Source organism: Phaseolus vulgaris, chromosome 3, assembly GCF_051622355.1.
Source record: "Phaseolus vulgaris cultivar YP4 chromosome 3, ASM5162235v1, whole genome shotgun sequence".
NCBI classification, from domain to species: Eukaryota; Viridiplantae; Streptophyta; class Magnoliopsida; order Fabales; family Fabaceae; genus Phaseolus; species Phaseolus vulgaris.
In genome coordinates, this window is record NC_143500.1 from 17,188,110 (window position 1) to 17,209,244 (window position 21,135).

Consider the following 21,135-nt stretch of genomic DNA (forward strand, 5'->3'; position numbering starts at 1 on the left):
AAACGCGTGCATTTCAACCTCCCATTGACCAACACGTATTACATTTATAATTTTATTTGTTGTTTTTCTTATAAGTTATATTTTGAAAGAGTAAAGTATAGTTTATGTTTGGTTTAAGTATAATTTGATCTGATTAGCAGAAGCTTAGTTTGATCCCACTTTCATTACATCACTATCAAACAGCGGTTAGTAACGGCGAAATTCTATTAAGAAATCATAAGGTTTAATCATAGTTGATAAGAAAACTATGGTCATAGCTAAATATGACTTAAAATAGGGTCCTACATACCAAGATTGCCATTAGGTTTCAGCCTCCTGTACCTAAACAGCTGGACCTGTGAATCATCAACATTTAATATTTATCCATTATACTTTTAAGCAAAGATCACAACTTTATCCAAATTTATTTGTTCTTCAAAGTCACTTTAGTTTGTCGTTTTCAAATTTTAACATCATCACAACTACACTCATTTCGTTTGTTATAGTCGCAATCTAATCCGAGTGACTTCCATCAAGTATAAACAGAAATGATCTCAGAATATTTTTGCAATTAAGCAATTCACTAACCAAAGTGAAGTGTTTGCAATTAGATATGGTGAACAGTTTAGTTTCCCCGTAAGAAATATTGATGAATGAATCAGTGACCTTGATAATTTTTATGCCCTTTCAAGGGTTATAACTTATATCAGATATCTACCTCGATCAGTATTATTTAGACCTTGTAAATATGTTCACTTTACAATTATCCTAAAGCCTGATTGGTAAGTGTGGATGCTGTGTATCCCAACACTAATTAATGTTGAACATTGAAGCAAAAGGTGTCAGCAAATTGAAAGGAAGTTTTGCAATAGCAATATGATTGATGCAGTACTTTATGTTCCTGGGTCAATGAAATGATGTATCAGGTAGGCCAAAATTATTGTTATTATTGTTTTCAGAAACCAAAAATAACTTTATAATCAACCAGTAGGGAAAGTGGAAACAGTTCTGGGATGGTTAAGGTTTTTAACAGACAAATGAAGTCCCATTTGTTTGGAAGTAGTTTCCTACAAGGGTTCAACAACACTCCTTGATCCATTTCCCTTATATCAACTCCACCTAACATAACAGGGTCTAAAGGTCATTATTTCATTATCATAACAGAAAAGACTGGAATTTAAAGATATGAAAGGAAAAATAACATTCAGAAAGTGACCGTTATAGTCCAGTATAAGGTAGAATTTAAGGAGAAGCCGGCTAGGCCGGTCTTTTACTGTTGTGTGTTTCAAATGTGAAGTTTGCTTCAGCAAAGGGGAAGGTCAATTCTGCCTTATACCAAACGAATACAATCTCTTATTTTCTTCCTTTCAACATCTCTATAATTATTATATATGTTTTCATGTGAGCCTCCATTTGTTGTTTGTTACTGATGATGTTTTTGGACTCTGCCTACTTTGTCATTTACTACACCTAAAAAGGAAAAGAACCAAACCAAAGTATTGTGTTCGGATATAAGCCTGAGTCCTTCCATCTGTTTGGCAATCAATCTATCAGTGTGAGTTTTTTGCGCCAAAAAGAGAAATGGTGAGCTGTGATGAGCAACGTGGAGAAAAGCCTCCACTTGTCCAATCTGACCCGGTGGTGTTGGAGATTAATAGTTTGCAAAACCAACTCAAAGGTTGTTATTCTAATTTGTTCTTCTATATGTTTCTGCTTCACGATATTGACTTTTACTTCCTTTCTTTCATTCCGGAGTGTTGATGGCATTGTTGTTCTTAGGTCTATAGAAGTTTGAAATTTTGTAGGACCTCTTAAATGAATCCTCGTTCCCAAGAAATCATAGTTTTCTTGTTGCATGCCAAAATGAATAAGTTGAATACAGTTTGAGAGCGTCTAATCTAGTATCTTCATATCAGCGGTTCATCTTTAGACCTTGCAATAAGTCCATTCGATAATTATTGCAGAAAAAGTTAAGGAACTGACGACTTGCCAGAATGAAATCAAAGCCTTAAGGGCAACTGAGGCTCTGAAGGACAAGGCCGTAGAAGAGGTACTTCTTTTTTAACACTACAATACTATAAATTATTAGACATTCCAAAACTACTACTTGTCCATGGTCCCAATCAATATCTATGTCACATGTTTTCCATCTATCCTACCAAAATTAATAAAAACTGATACTTTTGGATCAATACACACCTAGGATTTTGTAGTAGAATTCAGGATTAAAAACTGATTATCTAAAATAATGCATATCGCATAATATCATAACAAGGCCTTAGGACCATTATGTCTTTTATGTTATAAACCGAAGAAAATTATGTAATTATAAATTTAGTTGCCTTACGTGTCTAAGTATATAAATTTCTCCAGTCAGTACTAATATTAGCTGTAATTCTCTCTCTTCACTTCCAGTTGAGAAATAGAGTCGGTAAACTGGACGAAAGACTTGGAGTTACAGAGGATCGTCTTAAACAAAAGGTGCACTGTGCTGGTACTACTATTTTTTGGAAGTTGAATGCTCGACTCTAAAATGCATGTTTTTTTTTTAAATCTGTTAATGTGCAGCATCTAGAAATCAAGAAACTGACAGATGAAAAGAAAGATGCATTGGCTTCACAATATGCTGCAGAAGCAACACTTAGAAGGGTCCATACAATTCAAAAGGATGAAGATTTTATTCCAATTGAGACTGTCATTGCTCCTCTTGAAGCTGAGATCAAAATGTATAGGAATGAGGTACAACTGGTGCAATTTCCAACAAGGATGTGTTTACAAGAAAATAACAAAATCTAAGTGAATTTGCATGTGGACAATACTAACAAATAATATTCCAATTTGGCTTCATAGATTACTTCACTTCAAGAAGATAAGAAATCTTTGGAACGACTCACAAAATCAAAAGAGGCAGCATTGCTAGAAGCAGAGAGGATTCTGCAAAGTGCCCTAGAGAGGGCCCTAGTAGTTGAGGAGGTTCGGAATCAGAACTTCGACTTGAAGAGACAGATTGAAATCTCCCAGGCATGAGTTTCAAAGCTTGCTTTTTCATATTTGATTTCCGTAGTGAAGTGTAAGTGGTTCAGCTAATTAACAACTTCCAAAAATAGGAGGAGAACAAAATCTTAGAGAAAAAGCATCGTCAAAAGATTTTAGAAGTTGAAAAGCTTAGCCAAACTATTCAAGAACTTGAGGAAATTATTTTAGCTAGTGGAGCTACTGCTAATGCTGTTCGTGACTATCAGCGACGGACTTCTGAACTGCAAGTAGGCATATATTAAGTAGTTATTGGCATAACTTAGTGTTAGTTGCAATGAGTTATTGATTGATCCATAATTTTAACTGGTTCTGAATAATTTTTCAGGAAGAAAAGAGGAAATTAGAGAGGGAGCTAGCAAGGGTAAAAGTTTCAGCAAACAGAATTGCAAATGTTGTGGCTAATGAGTGGAAGGACGAAAATGATAAGGTCATGCCTGTCAGGCAATGGCTGGAAGAGAGAAGGATTATGCAGGTATATCTTCCTTTGATAATATTTGGAGATCATATGGCCCTGTTTTCACGACCACAATGCTACTATTTCTGTTAACCATATAATTTTGCTCCAGATTACTACAATAACCATATATATCCATAGAGGAAATCTCAGTTAAACAGGGTATAAACGATAATAATCCAATTTTAGGAATATAATCAAGAGAAATTATTACTCTTGTCATAACTGCAGTGAGAAAATTGACAGACAATTCAAACACATTTTTCACTCCGAAAACTTATTTTAAATATTGAGCAAGAAATTTCTATCAACAAGTGTACGTCCTTGCATATATGTAGGCAGAGATTCAACGGTTGAAGGTCAAGCTAGCTACATCAGAGAGAACAGCTAAGGCAGAGTCACAATTGAAGGTATTTATCCAACTTTTTTGGTCCTCCGTGTAAGCATCTAGATCAACCTTTAACGTGTTACTAATATTATCTGGTGCTTACTACAGGATAAACTAAAGCTAAGGCTTAAAACACTGGAGGAAGGCTTAAAGCATTTCTCAAGTTACCCAAACATTCTGAATGTGCCTTGTGCATCTCCAAAAGCAGAAAAGTCGAACATACTAGGTTTCCTAACAACCAGTAGTGATCTGAGAAAGAGATCCACATCACAACCAAGGGCATCTAGGGTTGGAAGCTCTTTGTTCCAGCAACCAAATGTAAAAAACAACACAGACATATTGGCAGGGAATTTAAAACTGGGGAGCCCTATAAAGAAATACAGTACTGCAGAAAATGTGTTGAAGAAAGGAATGTTGGCATCCAGAAGTAAAGTTGCTGATAATGCTGAAAAGGAAAATGAGATGCAGGTGAACACAGATATGACATTAAACAGATGCAATGACGAAAGAGAAGCAGCAGAAATTAAAACCACTGTTAATGTGGATGAAGAAGACCCTGAAAGCAAGAAACCATACGGATCAGGCAGGGATGATGTGGTCTCAGGTTTTCTATACGATAAGCTGCAAAGGGAGGTCATCAATTTGAGGATGTCTTGCGAAACTAAAGATAGTAGTTTACAATCTAAAGATGAAGAAATTAAGGTAATAGTAACAACTATTCCCCACCCCATCTCTTCTTACATTAAAGAGAAGATGATTTTGTTTTTGGTTTTACAGATGCTTACAAAGAAAGTCGATGCACTCACAAAAGCCATGCAAGTAGAGTGGAAAAAAATGAAAAGAGAAGCAGCTTCCAGAGAGAAAGAGGCTTCATCAACAAAGTCAGATGATAATAGGAAAAACAGAAGCGCAAACTCCTCTAAAAGGTTCTGTACACTCACTTTCTGTAGTGTGGCTAATAACTATTAACCGTCAAGTTTGTTCAGTCCATTTTATGACGAACCATAACAATTTTATAAAAATTGCTACAGGGTGATGACTGAGCGCTGAATATTTGGAGATAGTTGAAGGCAATTTATTTATCAATGGCATCTTATGATTTTTGTAAATACAAAACATTTGGTTGGGTAGTATCCTGAAATAAATTTCCACTGGGAAAAAGGAAGTTTGGGAATCTGTTTCTGTACAAACAGGCGTTAAACATCTTTCTCTATATTTGGATAAAAGACAAATGCTTTGTGATTGTGAGTGTTACACACTAGCCAAGTTTGTGGCATGCTTCATGGACTTGCATCACGAACACTTTTCCAACAAGGGATAATATTGTCTAGTAGTAAAAGATTTAGGGCCTATTTGATCCTCTTCCACTTTCTAGTTATAAAAATTGTTTTTTAAAAAATCTCACACCACTCACTCAGCCATCAATTTCTCATTCAAAATTTATTAAGATATGAAATTTCTTTCCAAAACAAGTGTTTCAAAAACCAAAAAAACAAAAACAACAGGAAAATATTTTCTCATTTTCTTCTGCTTTCTTCTTATTCAACCTCTCCTGTAATTCCACACTATACACTCTGCTACGTGCCTTGCATGATCTTCCACTAGTTATCTAAGCAACTGTGTTTAGTCACATTTTAAAAACAAAACAGTTTTAGAATATAGAAATCAATTCTAAAGGAAAAATAAAGGTTTGCCCGTGTTGAACACACTACACAGGGAGGGGTTCCCAAGTAATTTCGAGAAAAATACCAGAAAGTAGTATGTATTAAATCAATATGACATAACTATAGTTCTCTATTCCTTGAGCATCAAAACATCTGCCAGTGGTAATCCTGGTTTACTACAATTACAGCAAAACATTTATGTTGGATGAATTCCGCCACTAATTTTCACTTAGAAAATGAAATGTGAAAGTATCTTCTACTAATTGGTTCGTTGAAAAAATGTATATTAAAGCTCAGCATTCACTACACCTATGGTCTGAATGTAAGAGTCTTAAACTAAAGGAATAAAAAACAGAACATGCTAGTATAAAAAATATACAGATGAGCTTCACTTTTCTTCAGCCTCTGCTGTTACATTTCAAGAATCAACAGGCAAACATCGCCAAATTCCTGAGAAAAGACAATGTATATTATCCTTTAGGAAATTTAAATGGAAAAAAACTACAATAACTAGTTGCACAATTTGTCATGGGAAAGCTTAAAATTATGATTCTCCAATCATTTAATGGTTCTGCATCTAAATACTTGGTAAAGAGGCCCATTTGGCACCCTCTTGCATTCCAGAATTTTCCCTTAAAACGAGAAACTATACTTTACTGCTCCAGTTAACAGCAATTACGAGTGTTCCTTAGCCAACACAAGCTTCACTTTCCTCGTTTTCACATTTATATTGTCAGTTTTTCTACAAGATACCAAAGGCTCAACATATTGTGTCAATTAAGGCACAAAGACGGTACACCTCCCCAATATGCAGAATCCTGCAAACCAGCATGTATCGTTTAAAATAAAGAGTTCTTCATTGTAACTAGCCTTGTAGGCATTGAACTTTGTTTCGCCTCCTTCAGGCAGAGGACCTCTGGTTTCCTTCTTTGGTTGAAACTGAGATGAACTTAAGACTACTTTATATAAAGGCATCTATGGTTAATTAAGTTTAATAAAAACAAACGTGCAATATTCACCAAAAAAACACTAACATGCAAACCATCAAACTGCGTTTGCTCATTGACTTATTTAAAAAGACAGAAAAGGGTTATTTTCGGCAGAAAAAGTCAATGACGCCATGCACACAAAGGAGGAGCTTGAACTATCAAAGTGATAGCATGAGTTCAGAAAACCGTAACATTGTCATTTAACTAATTTTTTTTCACAATAAGAATACAATTTCAATCAAATCAAAGTCAATCCCAATCACTGCCAACATAACTAATTGAAATAAGGTCAACCTTATTACCATAAAAATTGTCAACCTTATTACCTTAACTAGGCCTTTCATTCTTTTCCTTTTCTCCTCTCTGTTACCGAAGAAACAAAAGGACAAATGAAACTTAGACCAAAAATCCACTTGCGTTATGTTCATAGTAGAACACTGACCATGTGTTGCAGGACTGTTCTCCTACGCAATGCAAGTTTGTAGATCTCTACACTTCACACGTTTGGAAGACATTTGTCTTTTGCCTTTACCCTTCTAATTGGAAGTTCGGCCGAATCGATCTTGCCATAAAACGAGCAACTCATGCAATAATGCATATAAGAAGACGGCAGACCATATTTTACTTTGTTTACCTCTCTTTGCCAACTATCATTTCCACTGAGCCAGCAAGATTTCTAATTTAATCTTTTTATGTGAACATTGACTTTCAAACATTTTGCATAACAAACCCTTTATTCAATACCCTCTATTTTTCTTAGGTATACAGTAACCTCTAAAAAGTGGGCGTGGTTTACATCACACCTTAAAAAGTCAAATTAGACTAGAGTTGTGCACATATATATTTAGAAGAAATTTACAAAATTCTTATATCACTCAAATGCAAGTAAACCTAGCCAGTAGCCACCATACTTGATAACAAATATTAGTGTCAGCTCTACATTTAGTCTATAAGACATTCATAATAAAATAATTATATATCAGAATCTAATACAAAAAAATTCCTCAAAAGACAAAGGAAAATGCATAAAATTGCATGGCATATCATTCCCTGAAACAACATAAACAATGGAGAAAAGCTGTAGTTGGAATTACCAAAACCCCATAGCCCAATAACATTAATTATGCAGTAACCATTTCCCTAGACTCTAGCCATGATTTGGCTGCTACCTCTGTAGTCAAAAACCAGCCAGCCTTGTCTGGAGCCTCGTGGAATGGAGCATTGAGTTCGTTTAAATGTGATTCAACTACACTTGCCAAACCTTTTTCCGAATACCTGTGTTTCCCATGACCAGTGTTAATTCCAAGTACTGGAGGAAGATCCTCTCCTGATTCCAAAACCTTAGACAAATCATTTATCCAAGCATGTAAAGCGGTAAGCGAAGCTCCAAGTGATAGACTCTTTAGATGCAGAGACCACTGAGTTTGAGACTTGGTCTGTATATCCGTATATATTTCACGCGACAACCCTATGTCCAGAAGCTGACATGCCATGTCCAACAAATTCAGGTTGACACAAAGATCGATCAGAGAATTGCAAAAGGGCTTCTTTACTTCATCAGCAATTGAATCAAAGAGTTCAGAAGCTTCTTTTCTAAACTCCCCATCACCCTCCTCCAGCCCTTCGACCAAATATCTTACCACAGACCCAAGCTTTGGATTAGCCTTATCCACACAATAGTTTAGCTTGAAAAGTTCTTCTTTTGGTGTTTGGGTCATAACATTCAGAAGACATCCACAGAAACGGTCGTCTGGACTGATACCCAAATCCAGAAGTTGATCAAACGTCTTCACAACATCATCAGTACGCCCGGCCTTCCCATAGCACTGCACAAGTGACGTCAGAACAAAAATAGTAGGCTCAAAGCCAGATTCAATCATTTCATTCAACATTCTTTCGGCATCTGAAACGTTCCCACTGCAAGAATATATGGTAATCAAGGACGAGAACGTCCAACTGTCACAAAGGCAAGTTGCAGAACTTTTCATGTCTTCAAAAATCTTAAATGCATCATCAGCAAGACCGAGATCAGCACACATAGCTAAAAGGGTATTGTAAAGATGAGTGTTCATCTCCATTCCCTTTTCCCTCATTTCCTTATAAACAAAGAGAGCATCTTCGCTGTAGCGCCCTCTACCATAGGCTCGCAAGAGAGACGCATAAGTCACCCAATTCGGTGATAATCCATTATTCATCATCTCCATAAATATACTCTTGGCCTGCCAAGGCCTCTTAGCTCTCCCCATGGCATCCAAAAGAGTATTATAAATAACCATGTTAGGTTTAACACCAAGAACCTTCATCTCTTGGTAGACATTTAAGCATCCATCGTAATTCCCTGCCAAACCATACATCTTAATCAAGGTGGAGAAGGTAACGGTATCAAGGCGCCAACTCTCGGTCCTAGCACGATCATACAAGCGCAAAGCCATGTCAATGTTACCAGCCCTGCCATAAGCGTCAATCATAACCGAGTAGGTAACTTCATCAGGCTCACACCCAAACGAGGACATCTTTTCAAACCACTCAACGGCCTTATGGGGCAACAAACAAATCCTAGCGCAGCTAATTATGGTCGAGAAGGTGACATTATCAGGCCTGACCCCTCTCTGAAGCATTTCATCAAATATCTTCTCCATGGCATCGAGGTCTCTGCCCTTCCGAAACACCTTGAGAGTGACGTTGTAGAGAATGGCCTCTCTGGTGGGTTTAATCCTACTCTGAAAGTAGCTGAGAACAAAGGGCACAACAAGGGAATTGGACATGTTGTTGATGACAGTTACAGCGTCTTGCTCTAAAACCCTGTCCCCCAAACTCTTCAAAACCAAAGACACGTCCTCTGGAGAGGGATTGCAAGAGTCCAAGGAGTTGGCGACATTGACAAGAGAAGTGTACCTGGCATCATAGGAATGTCTCTCAAGTTGTTTCGCTCTCGGGCTTCGGGGATTCACCCAGATACGACTACTTTTGTAGGAAGACGAGGAAGACGAGGAATTTCCTTCGGATGGTACTTGTTCGGGAATGGGTTCGTGCAAGGACACTTGGGGAGCATGGAGAAGGGTTTTCGATGGCAAGGTAAGAGAATGAGAAGGAGAGGGTTGAAAAGAAGAGGAAGACAAGTTTCGAAGTTTGAATTTGCGAGAAGAAGAGGAAGAAGAAGAGGATGAGGGAGAAGAAGAGATTGAGGGAAGATCGTGGAAGAGAGAAGACGGAGAAGAGCAAAGATTGTAAGCCATTTTTGCAGCCTATGCTTTGTTCTGCTTCGCCTTATCGCGCACCTCACACTGCCACCTTCAACAAATATCTAAAGAAGACTGAGATCTATAACTGGAAAAATAAAATGCTTTTTTTTCACAATAAAATGTTAAGAATAATAAATTTTCAAATATTTTATTGTTTATTTTTTTACTTTGTTCAAACATAAAAAACATTGTAATTTTGTAAACATAAAAATCTAAATTGAACGAGGAACAAAAATTTAAATACATTTTAATCAAAACAAAAGATGTCAACATTTTTATGTCTCATTTACATCTCTCTGCTATTTGCTTTCCTTTTAGTATCAATTTAATTAAAAAATATATTTAATTTTAGTTTAAACTTTTTAAAACTTTGTGTGATTTGTATGTTTTGGCCTTGACCACACGAAGGAACATGATTCATTTGAACTATTTAATTTCTTTTTAAAACATAAGATTGTTTGACTTTTTAGTTTTTCCTACAAAATTTATCATAGGTATTAAAAATGTCAAACATACAGGTAAACATAAAATCATAAAATTATGTTTATAACTAACTCTTTAATAATGTAACAAGTAACATTTTAAATTTATATATATAATTGATTTCATTTTATTGTTTCGTCAAACTCTATATTTGCAATATTTATAAACTTGGACTTAATAAACTCGACTCAAAGATGCTTAACTCGACTTTTGTTTCTAATCTATAAGATAAAATTTAACAATGTACAAATCATTCACAGAAAGTCAATATACTATAAAGGAAATACTGTTTAGTTTTTAGTTATTATAGTCTTGTTTTCAATTTTTTCATCCTTATTTCTTCCAAATTTTTTCATCCTTATTTCAACAAACTCAATATCAGACCGTATTTTACATTTATTAAGGATGGTTTTACAAGGAATAAAATTCAAAATTATAACTCATATTTATTATATAAATTATAATTTTAACTATTGTGTATTTCATTTTACAAATCATTTTGTTCTTAAATATTTTATTTTATAAATCTCAACATCTATCTAAGAGTGTGTTTATTTGCACGAATTAGAAAGTGTGCAAATACACCAAAATTTTAAAACTCAATTCTCCCATAATGCTGAAGATTTAGGAAGAATACCACATATAATATAATATAATATAATATAATATAATATAATATAGTATAATATAATATATTGGACGAGGCCTCGGACATTGACATTAGACTTTGGCGTCAATGACGTCGATGACGTCGAACATCGGTGGTTTGGTCGCAATAATAGTCCACGTAAGCGCGACCCCAAAAATAGTATGAGTTGGAATCTAGATATAAGAATGGCCTAAGTCACGAGAGGGTTCATGCATGTGGTGTGTATAGTGCATTCGGGCCTAGCACAAACAAATATTCCTTGAAGGCGCCTAAGCCCACAAGCGCTAGGGTTTCCAGGGAAAGTTGCATGCATGGCACGTGAAGAATTAGGACACCCACAAGACAAATGAACGCGCGGCGTTGGTACATGAGTTGGTACCCTGGCGGCCATACTGTTAGTTTTTGCACTCCAGAAGAGGAAGGTTTTGTGCTGCTGTCGGGTTAAGATTGCATGACAACGCGACAGAAGGTCTTCCTAGTAACCCTAATTTCACTAGAATAGAAGTTCTAGTGGGACAGGAAAGTTGACCTAAAAACAACCTATAAAAGGGAGTTGAGATCCCTGGTAAAGGTACGTCGTTTCTAAGTTTGAAACTATTTTACTTACTCATTGTTTCTTAGCCCAGTACTAACTTGATCGTCGGAGTGCAATCAACAGGTAGGGCCCCCTCTGTTTCAACGGAGCCACTCTCTATCACCTGTCAATGCGGGTATTCATGTTTTGTATCTCGGACAAAATTTGGGTTAACAATTCGGTTTGATTGGGGATTGTCAGCCTAGGTTGATCACCTTCAACATGTTGTTGTGGCAATTGATCCTCTTCATCATCTTCTTCGTCATCCTGCTGAGGCCTACCAAGTTTTCATACACCACTGAGTTGGAATATATTTAATTTTGTCATACTTTTTTTCCCAAAATAATTATTTCAGCCTAGCATTATTGCTTGCTCATTTGTCACGTCGAAGCCATACACCTACAAGATGCGTGTTATCAAAGTTCCATACGGCAGAGGCATGTTGTTATCTCAACATTTCATCATTGTTGCATGATGTAATGTGGTCAATTAATCAATATATTATTTTTTATGCACCACATTATGAAAATATCTTCATTTAATATTTGTGCGAAGTTGCTCCCATGAGGGCACAAGATATGCACCCATGTGTAATGTAATAGTCGGTCATTCATTTTCAGACTACCGACATTTCTGACATTCTGACCTTGAACATCTTCACAAATCATGGACGATAATGCTAAGGCTCGATCATAATTACATTCCTTAGGGATCGTCCCAGGGGTTAACTTAAAACCGTCATACCTGAGATCGGTAATGTTCATCCAATCCAATTGATTAATGTGTATTCACTTTCCACAAATCTCAATGGCAAGGTCACCAAGAGGTGTGATCTTCAGATTTGTATAAAACACTCGAACCAAGTCCTCATAAATTGGAAGTTTCATTCCAAGGAAAGGTTGTAAATGTTGGAAATTCAAAAGGTTTTGGAATTCAAACCCCGGAGCAGCAAAAAATGGAGAATGCATAGGTTTTAGAGATATGACTGGTCTTCCATGAAACATATTTTCAAACATCATTTGCCGTTTTGAAGTAAAGTATCTTGAATAATCAAGTACTTCTTCAATCCTCGTTGTTGGGGGAGGAGGAACAACATGATCTTCTGCTGGCGCTTTACCCTTACAGGTTCTGTGGCGTTTCTGGGATAATGATGTCATATATAATGCAATTACTACAATATATAAAAAAAATGAAATGTTCATGACATGAAATATGAAACCCAACTTTAAGTAAAGGAAAGTTATGACAATATCATAAACTGAATAGTAGAAGTTATCAAACACAATAGTACAACTTCATAAACAAAATATTACATTACCCTAGAAAAGACAATACTAGAAGTCCTCAAGTACAATACTAAAACTTGTGATCATAATTATCCAATAACAAACATAGACGGACAAATTACACAACAAGTCAAATGAAATAAAATGACAACATGTAATTGAAAGACATGAAGGTAACGTGGACACAAATATATGAAATCAACGCCTAGTCATAAATGCAAACAACTTTGTCATACGACACTCACATGACATCCCATATAATTGCTTAACTCTTCCTGGATGCTCACACAAAAACTCGTAGCATTGATCCATGACCTGTTCATCCTGGATGTTAAGCTCCACCAACATTGCCCAAATATCAGACTCAGAGAATTGGTACGATGCATGGTGGCGATGATGGTGTACATGCTCAGCATATAAGTCGTTTCTTCGTCTAATTTCCACAACTATATCTTATGTTGCGGTTGCTTGTGCACGAGCAATGTCAACCAACTGAGAGGCATTCTGATTTCCATCTTTCATTGAGGAAACACATTGTTCAAGATTTGTATTCAACAAAGCAAAATGTGTTAGAATCATAGGGCTAAAACAAGAGTGGGGTGAATTATTTTTGAAAGATTTTCGCAAGTATTGAAGGTAGAGTGAAATGCTATGAAGAATTAATCAATGGAAAATTTATCCAACCAAATATAAAACTGTTTTTAAGCTTGATGTAGAAAATCAACTGGTTTTTTTTACGGAACAGTCGGTTGTTTTTATCAACACTTTATAAAAACAAAGTTAAAGCAGTTTAAAGAGTGTAAGGATAAAGAGATTCACACAGAATGTTTATACTGGTTCACTCAGCACCTGAGCTACATCCAGTCCTCAGAAACCACTGAGAATTCACTATTTAATCAACCTTAGATTACAAGCTACACACACCAAAAGTGATGATCTTGAACCCCTCAAGAATACACACCACTCCTTGGCAAAAACCACACCAAGAATGTTGATCTTGATCCCCTCAAGAACACACAACACTTCTTGGCAACACCATTGCAGAAATACAATTATCAAGGAATAAGGGAATAGAGTACACCTGATACAATCACAAATTGGATTGAAAGAATACACAACAATCTTATTCCACTCTTAGCAAAAAAATTCAAAGCCTTAAGCAATCTTGGAAAAACTGGTTTTGAAAGTGTTATATTGAATCCATAACAACCAGGAGCGTATAATCACTTATTTATACTCCAATCAATCATAAAAAACGTTTAAAACAAAAGTCAAATCAATTTTAAAACAAACAAGACAGATTGAATCAATTAAATTGAATTTTGTAAAGGATTTTCAAGAAATAGTCGGTTGATTTTTCAAAACAACCAACTGAATTGGTTTGACAGCAAAGTCAACCAAAGTCAAATAGTTTAAAAACTCTTCAAACAAGCTGAGAGAAAAACAACCGATTAAAACGAGAAATCAATAGGTTGTTTTTTTGCTTCTCTTTGAAACACATCTTTTTCAAAAAGATTAAAATCACATAACCTTGGATCAATTCTATGAGTGGATTATAAATTCAAGCTACCGAAAAACACCCAGAAACTCATCATTAAATTCTTCAAGCAATCCACATAGATTCATAGACATAAAAGCCAATGTTCAACAAAATGTAAATTAATTCCGTCCATGGTGGGCCTTTTTCTTTTCGATCTCGAGATGAGGATGTGCCCGCAGAAGGCATAAAAGGAGTGTTTGAGGGAGTGTTAGAAGGAGTGTCATTTGATTGAATATGAGGAGCAGGTGACTGTGGGACAAAGTCATCTGCCTCTTCAAAGTTGGGTTGCTCGGGTATATAATCCATATTATTATCGTCAAGGTTGACACTGAAATTACTTATGTCAGGAGGTGAATTGATGTCACGGGTTGTCCTGACCCGACTTCCTGTGGCTTTGTCATTAGACCACAACTCCTTCATTAGGTTATAATGGCGAATGGGATTGACACGTCATTTCACCGCAGATGGTTTGGCCTAAATACATGTGACATGCTAGTACATTATGCCTAATGTGCAGTCAAATGTATTTATTTTAAAATATACTTATCATCATACCTTGATCAATTCATTCCAAACTTCATCCTCCGCTTCAACACCAAACAAATCATGTACTTCCCTCCACCTGTCCTTCAGACTTTTTTGATGATTTTTTACATGGTTTTTCTTAAGACCCGATAATCTAGCCTCGTGTAGAGCGATAACAATGTTAGTATATCCATGACTGGTCCAACTACCGTCAATTCTGCATCCTCGACGTACCTCTTCAATCATTTGTTGAATCAAGTATGATCAAAGCTTTGAAGTATCCAAATCCTAGCGTTTGATGGAAGGCTGGAGTTGCTTGGAGTTGTTGATGTGTTTTAGAGTAGGATCTGGGGTAGCTTATCTTTGTAATCCACTCTTTGTTGAATCTAAAGCTTAAGTGTTTTCAAATCTTTTAAGTTTAAAGTGTTTTTCAAACTAAGTGAAAAACAACTTGTTGTTTTGTCGAAACAACCGATTGTTTTATACTTAAGTGTTTTTGAAAAAGTTTGAAAACTGTTTTGGATGGTTGACTTGTTGTCAAACCAAAACAACCGATTGATTCGATGTTTCAATCGATTGTTTGTTTGAAATCCTAACAGAAATAGTTTTGTTAGTTAAGTGAGCTTTAAATGATTTTATAATTTAATACACTCCTGCTTTAAATGCTTTGACCAAGATTTGAATGTCATAAATAGTTTGTTAATGTTTTATAACAAACAACAAGAAAGAAAAACAGATTTGAGTTTTTCAAAGAGCTTTTCAAAGATTTGAGTTTCACTTTGACCTTTGTATATTCAAGAGAGAAGTATAATAGGATTACTCTGTATTGATTTCAGTTGATTCTGTAACAGTGTAATTCGTTCTAAAGAATTGTGTACATTCTGGTGTTGTAAAGCCAAGAAGGGTTGTGTGCTCTTGAGGTTGTCAAGATCAACATTCTTGGTGTGTGTGCTGAGCCAAAGGAAGTGTGTTTCTTGAGGGGATCAAGGTCACTTCTTTGGTGGTGTGTGTATGTAATCTGGTTTTGATTACCTAATGGATTCCCCAGTGGTTTCTGGGAAACTGGATGTAGCTCTTGGTTTAAGAGTGAACTAGTATAAACTATTTGTGCATCTCTCTCTTTCTTAAACTCTTTAAATTCAGTTGTTGTGATATTTACTGGTATAAACAACCGATTGTTTTTATGTTGCTTTACTGTTTTGAGCTTTGTTTCTTGGCTAGCTGAATTCCTAATTTGGTTTCTTGCAAAAAAATTCATTCTAGCTTAAAAGTTTTGCGAAAACCCCTTTAAATAATTCCCCCCCCCCCCCCCTCTAGTTTAAAGCCATACATTTTAACATCATTGAATTTAGCAGAATTAGGTCCATCTCCGACGTCCACTTAGTGAACTCTCGATAACCACCTGATGAATTTGAAGCAACATTCTTCCTGCGATCCATCTAATTTACTTAAATAAAGTTAGGATGACAAACATTGGAAGAAACAAAAAATATATTATTTCATCAAATTAATTTTTTACATAATCTTCCCACATTTTGTTTGCTATAGTCTCCCTAATATGACACCTACCTTATAATGATGCTCTCGAGCATGAGTAGGGGTTTGTTGTACATCTTCTTGTAACAATTCATTATCTACTTCTTCAATCAGAGACTCATCATTGTCGACCCCGCGAAGAAAGTTATGTAGAATACAACAACCTAAAACAATTTTTTTCATAGTATCGACATCATAATGTGGCTCAGTCTCACTGGCTATAATTGGAAATCGTTTTTTCAGCACCCAAAATGTTCTCTCAATTACATTTCTAAGTGATGAATGTCAAAGATTAAACAACTCTTTAGCATTTTGTGGCCCTCTTCGCGAATATTCTTTCAAATGGTATCTAACCCCGCGATAAAGTATCATTATATTTGGTTTTAACATAAAACCTGCATCACCAAGATAGTATTTTCCTACAAATGTAGTGGAAAGTTGCGTTAGTATATACTACTATAACCTATTTATTGTTGTGCACACCCAATCCCCTAAAACTAACCTTCTAGAATAACCAAAGGATCATCTCATACCAAAGCATCTTTCAATATCCTTGAATCCGAGGCAGTTCCTTCCCAACCGGCCAAGACATATGTGAACTTCATGTCAAAGTCATAAGCTGCAAATATGTTTTGGGTTGGCCAATCTATTCTCCCTCGAAAACGAGGTGCATCAGCACGTGCAACCGTAACACGTACATGAGTCTCATCTATGGCCCATAAACAATCCTAATGTAAACCAAATTTCATAATTTTAATTAAACACAAAATAAATAAAACATTATACATGATTTAAAATAATATTATCATAAACAAACCTTAAAGTAGGGGTAAAATCGACTGTTGTTAAGGATGTGCGGTTCTACAACCGTTCCATTTGGTTGAATTAAGAATTTCCCCTCCAACCTTAAAATTGCACTCAAAACATTATGAAAGTGACGAGAAACTGTTTCTCTAGACTGATGAAAAAAGAATGACACACTTTGATTCTTCACATTATGTCCAATAATGTGCAGAAATTTCGCAACTAGTTCTTCCACGGTTGATCGATATGCATCTTTAACAAGTCCAGTTCCCCGTATTCGTTGACATAATTGAAGGAAAGCTTCTAGTCACATGCGAATAATATCACAACATTGTTCAATGTGAACCAAGTACTCCATCAATTCTTGTCTGCGACGCTCTTTTTGTGGTTTGAACTCACTCATACAATTGTTTCTAGTACGCACCGTACGTAACAAATTCAATCCAAAACCAATCATACAAAGGATCATCACTGAAGCACCTTCAGTATTTTTTTTAATTTGTTCTTGTATTTGTGAAATTAAATTCATGTTCACCGCAACAAGGTCATCATAAATTGCAATTGTTTTCTCAAAATGTACCATCTCTGCATCGTCATAATGGCTTCCCAAATTCATAATGTTATCACGTAATCTTTAACTTTGATCCAGAACCATAATTACGAGTAAGTGTCAATACAACATACCGAATGCGGTTACCATTTTGGTGTAAAACTACACCAATACAGTGATCCTAAACCTAATTTTAAATAATTTTAATAAATATTCTATTATAAATGATTCTATCATTTCGTTTATTCAATATAACAAACATGTTATAAATATATACAGAGATTAAATCTATCAATATTATAATTTAATCAAACAACAAATAAATATAGACTAACAAAATTGTCAATTACATAAATTAAATAACAATAATTCATAAAACAATTTACAAATATTGAAATTTCAAATATTAATGTAATTATTGAAATTTCAAATATTAATGTAATTAGATCACTTCATTGAGGTATTACAAGTTGTAATATCTTCTCTTAACTTTTTTTAGTTATTTTAATTAGTACAATAATATTTATAATTATTTTAAATTACATTTACATTATCTAACAATAAAAAATTCTATAACACTATTAATTTTTTTAATTACATTTCCATTATGTAACAATAAAAATTTCTATAACATTATTAATTTTTATAAAAATTTCTGTAACATTAACATTTATTATTTATAACATAAAAAATTTGCATTGACGCATTCTGTAAAATTATTAACTTTAAATAAATAAATATATTATTTATAAAGAATTAAATGTTTAAAAAATATAACATTAAAAAAAAATCCATTCTGTTAAAAATTAATTTCAAAATAAATAAAAATATTTTTTATAAACAAATCTGTAAAAGTAATAATTTCAAATAAATTAATATATTTTTTATAAAGAATTAAATGTTCAAAAAATATTAAGTATCTACACATATTAAAAATTATAATTACTTATGTAATTTGTTTCTGTTTTTTGTAATTACTATAATATTTTTTATAATTTTTTAATAATAACATTGACAATTTATGTAAAATGTGAGAAATAATTTATATCTATTTCATAACATTATGGTATGTGCATGTAAAATGTAAAAAAATAAAAAATATAACATTCACAATTTCTATTTCTATTAGGTAAAAATAATAATTTCAAATAAATAAATCTATTTTTTATAAACAATTTCATGTTAAAAAAATATTAACTATCTACACATATTATTAAAAATTCTAATTTATTATGTAATATTTTTATGTTATTTTTAATTACTAAAATATTTATTTTAATTTTTTTAATAATAACATTAACAATTTATGTAAATTATGATAAATAAATTATATGTATTCCATAACATCATGGTATCATGGTACGTGTATGTAAAATGTAAAAAAATATAAAATATAACATTCAAAATTTCTATTTCCATTCTGTAAAAATAATAATTTTAAATAAATAAATATATTTTTTATAAAGAATTAAATGTTCAAAAAATATTAACTATGTACACGTATTATTAAAAATTCTAATTTATTATTTAATCTTTTTCTGTTTTTTTAAATTACTACAATATTTGTTTTAAAAAATAACATTAAAAATTTCTATTTCTATTCTGTAAAAATAATAATTTCAAAAAAAATAATCTATTATGTAAATTTCTTAATTTTAAATCAAAAAATTTATTTATTAACCGCGTAAAAGTTAAAAAAAATAATTACTATGTACACATTCATAAATTTGGTTTTTCTGCTTATTTTTAATTACTGCAACAATATTTATAATTTTTTAATAACAATATTTTTAAAAAACAGATTCAGATCTATAATTTCAATAATTCAGGTCACAAAAAAAATATATTCAAATTTCATAAAATTTTTCCAATAACAATATACAATTTTAGATAATCAACTTAACACAATAATTAATTTACTAATATAACTATTTTATTTTTTCTAAACATTAACATCTAAAATTACAAACTAATTAACATGAATAAGTACTTTAAAATAATTTAAACAAATTAAATTTCAAACAAAATAAACATCCAAACACAATTTAAAAAAAAACACATACATCAAGAGAGTATAACAAAACCACAACACAATGTAAGTCTAAGCAAGATGAAACTGTGCCTGAACCAAAATCACTCTCATACCACTGTGCTTACTCACGACCCTCTCCAAGCCCTCTGAATGAATGAAGAACTGTCTAAGATGATTTGAATGTGTTTTGTGCTTTGTGAGCTTCAGAAGCAGCTATATAATGGTGCATGAGTCTTTATTACGATTCATCCACTCTCTCACCAACTAAATTATGCATTCATTTCGCATTGAAGTTGGTTAAAGAGATTCCTGAACCAAGGTCAGGAATCTCATGCGCGTTGCTGAAAAAGCTTGCTCCACTGTGCATGCATGCTTCCTCAGGTAACGTCATGCCATATACGTCCAAAATAAAGCAACAAAAGTAAGGGCACAAATGTGTATGCAGTTGTCCTACGTGGTTTTCACTCCCACACACTCTCCTTTCTCTTCACTTATGAGAGCTCCATTTTGACCAACTTTTCACTCACCATTACCCTCCACCTCCACCATCCGCAGATCCAAACAGGATCACACCGCCTCATCTATCTGCGTCTATAATGTCACCCCAATCCAAATACAGTGTTAGACTATATGATATAATGAGTATAAAGACTATGTGATGAGTATGAGACATACAAAACAACATCCAAAAGATAAGTAATAAAATATATAAATTTACATGCTTCCACCTATCTTTTCTATATATACGGCATCCAATTTATTCGAACGGAACACTTTTCAAATTTTTTAAATCAATTTGACCCAGCAATCTCAGAACAAAAATAATTAATGAGGAAAACAAAACACAATATGATAAATTAAAGGAATTTTTCTTCTCAAGATTTTTTTCATCATATATTCAAATTCTCTTTTTATTTAATATTTTGATTTTAATTGTCTGAAAAAATTAAGTGTTTATCCAAATAAATAAATAAAATAGATTATAGTGTAATATTTAGTATGATTAATGCAGTATTTAATAAATAGTTATTTATTTTATTATTTGTCATTGGGCCCAAGCAGTGGTGCTGGATAGAGTGCCACGTTTGACGGGCATGCTTTTATTAATCATGCATGCGGCCGCATACGATAAACCGTACCAATCGAAAAGTTTTGAAAGTTCTTCTGCTTTGCTTTTTGGCAAAAGGCCAAAACCCAAAAAGCTATCATTTTAAAAAGACTTTCAATAATGCCGCGTTTACTCGAATGGAAAGAAAATAAATTAAAAAGTAAAATTAAATGTTTAGTTATTTATAAGTATAGTTTTAAAAAATTTGTAAAGTAGTATAATTTAATTTATTTAATAAGAGATGGTGAGAGAAATAAAAATCACTAATAGAAATAGGTTAACTTAGAGCTAGTTAA

General features: G+C 33.7%; 3 protein-coding genes across 4 annotated transcripts; 1 reads left to right on the top strand and 2 right to left on the bottom strand.

Moving 5' to 3' along the window:
* Nucleotides 1-987: 987 nt before the first annotated feature.
* Nucleotides 988-5,118, top strand: LOC137806801 (microtubule-associated protein 70-5). 2 transcript variants are annotated; one of them, XM_068607086.2, is made up of 11 exons: nucleotides 988-1,657; nucleotides 1,944-2,029; nucleotides 2,395-2,460; nucleotides 2,548-2,718; nucleotides 2,830-3,000; nucleotides 3,087-3,242; nucleotides 3,341-3,487; nucleotides 3,808-3,879; nucleotides 3,966-4,559; nucleotides 4,635-4,783; nucleotides 4,889-5,118. In XM_068607086.2, exons 1-11 carry the CDS (start codon nucleotides 1,561-1,563, stop codon nucleotides 4,905-4,907), a joined length of 1,728 nt encoding a protein of 575 aa, XP_068463187.1. In that variant the 5' UTR covers nucleotides 988-1,560; the 3' UTR covers nucleotides 4,908-5,118. The 2 variants fall into 2 exon arrangements, with proteins under 2 accessions (XP_068463187.1, XP_090156424.1); XM_090300298.1 differs by having other exon boundaries at nucleotides 3,966-4,783.
* A 2,303-nt stretch (nucleotides 5,119-7,421) lies between these two features.
* LOC137806800 (pentatricopeptide repeat-containing protein At4g16390, chloroplastic) lies at nucleotides 7,422-9,846 on the bottom strand. The gene has a single exon (XM_068607084.2). It carries the CDS (start codon nucleotides 9,744-9,746, stop codon nucleotides 7,632-7,634), a length of 2,115 nt encoding a protein of 704 aa, XP_068463185.1. The 5' UTR covers nucleotides 9,747-9,846; the 3' UTR covers nucleotides 7,422-7,631.
* A 7,026-nt stretch (nucleotides 9,847-16,872) lies between these two features.
* On the bottom strand, nucleotides 16,873-17,849 carry LOC137839238 (uncharacterized). The gene is made up of 3 exons (XM_068648362.1): nucleotides 17,834-17,849; nucleotides 17,163-17,452; nucleotides 16,873-17,073 (listed from the first exon to the last, which is right to left on the bottom strand). Exons 1-3 carry the CDS (start codon nucleotides 17,847-17,849, stop codon nucleotides 16,873-16,875), a joined length of 507 nt encoding a protein of 168 aa, XP_068504463.1.
* Between the last annotated feature and the right edge of the window lie 3,286 nt (nucleotides 17,850-21,135).

What these genes read in the sequence shown, in the direction of transcription:
- LOC137806801 (XM_090300298.1), top strand. Translation starts at nt 1,561, where the DNA reads ATGGTGAGCTGTGATGAGCAACGTGGAGAAAAGCCTCCACTTGTCCAA. An exon ending in AGGATCGTCTTAAACAAAAG is followed by an intron (nt 2,461 to 2,547) that starts GTGCACTGTGCT and finishes GTTAATGTGCAG; the next exon opens with CATCTAGAAATCAAGAAACT. An exon ending in TCAAAATGTATAGGAATGAG is followed by an intron (nt 2,719 to 2,829) that starts GTACAACTGGTG and finishes TTGGCTTCATAG; the next exon opens with ATTACTTCACTTCAAGAAGA.
- LOC137806800 (XM_068607084.2), bottom strand. Translation starts at nt 9,746, where the DNA reads ATGGCTTACAATCTTTGCTCTTCTCCGTCTTCTCTCTTCCACGATCTT.
- LOC137839238 (XM_068648362.1), bottom strand. An exon ending in GATTTTACCCCTACTTTAAG is followed by an intron (nt 17,074 to 17,162) that starts GTTTGTTTATGA and finishes GGTTTACATTAG; the next exon opens with GATTGTTTATGGGCCATAGA.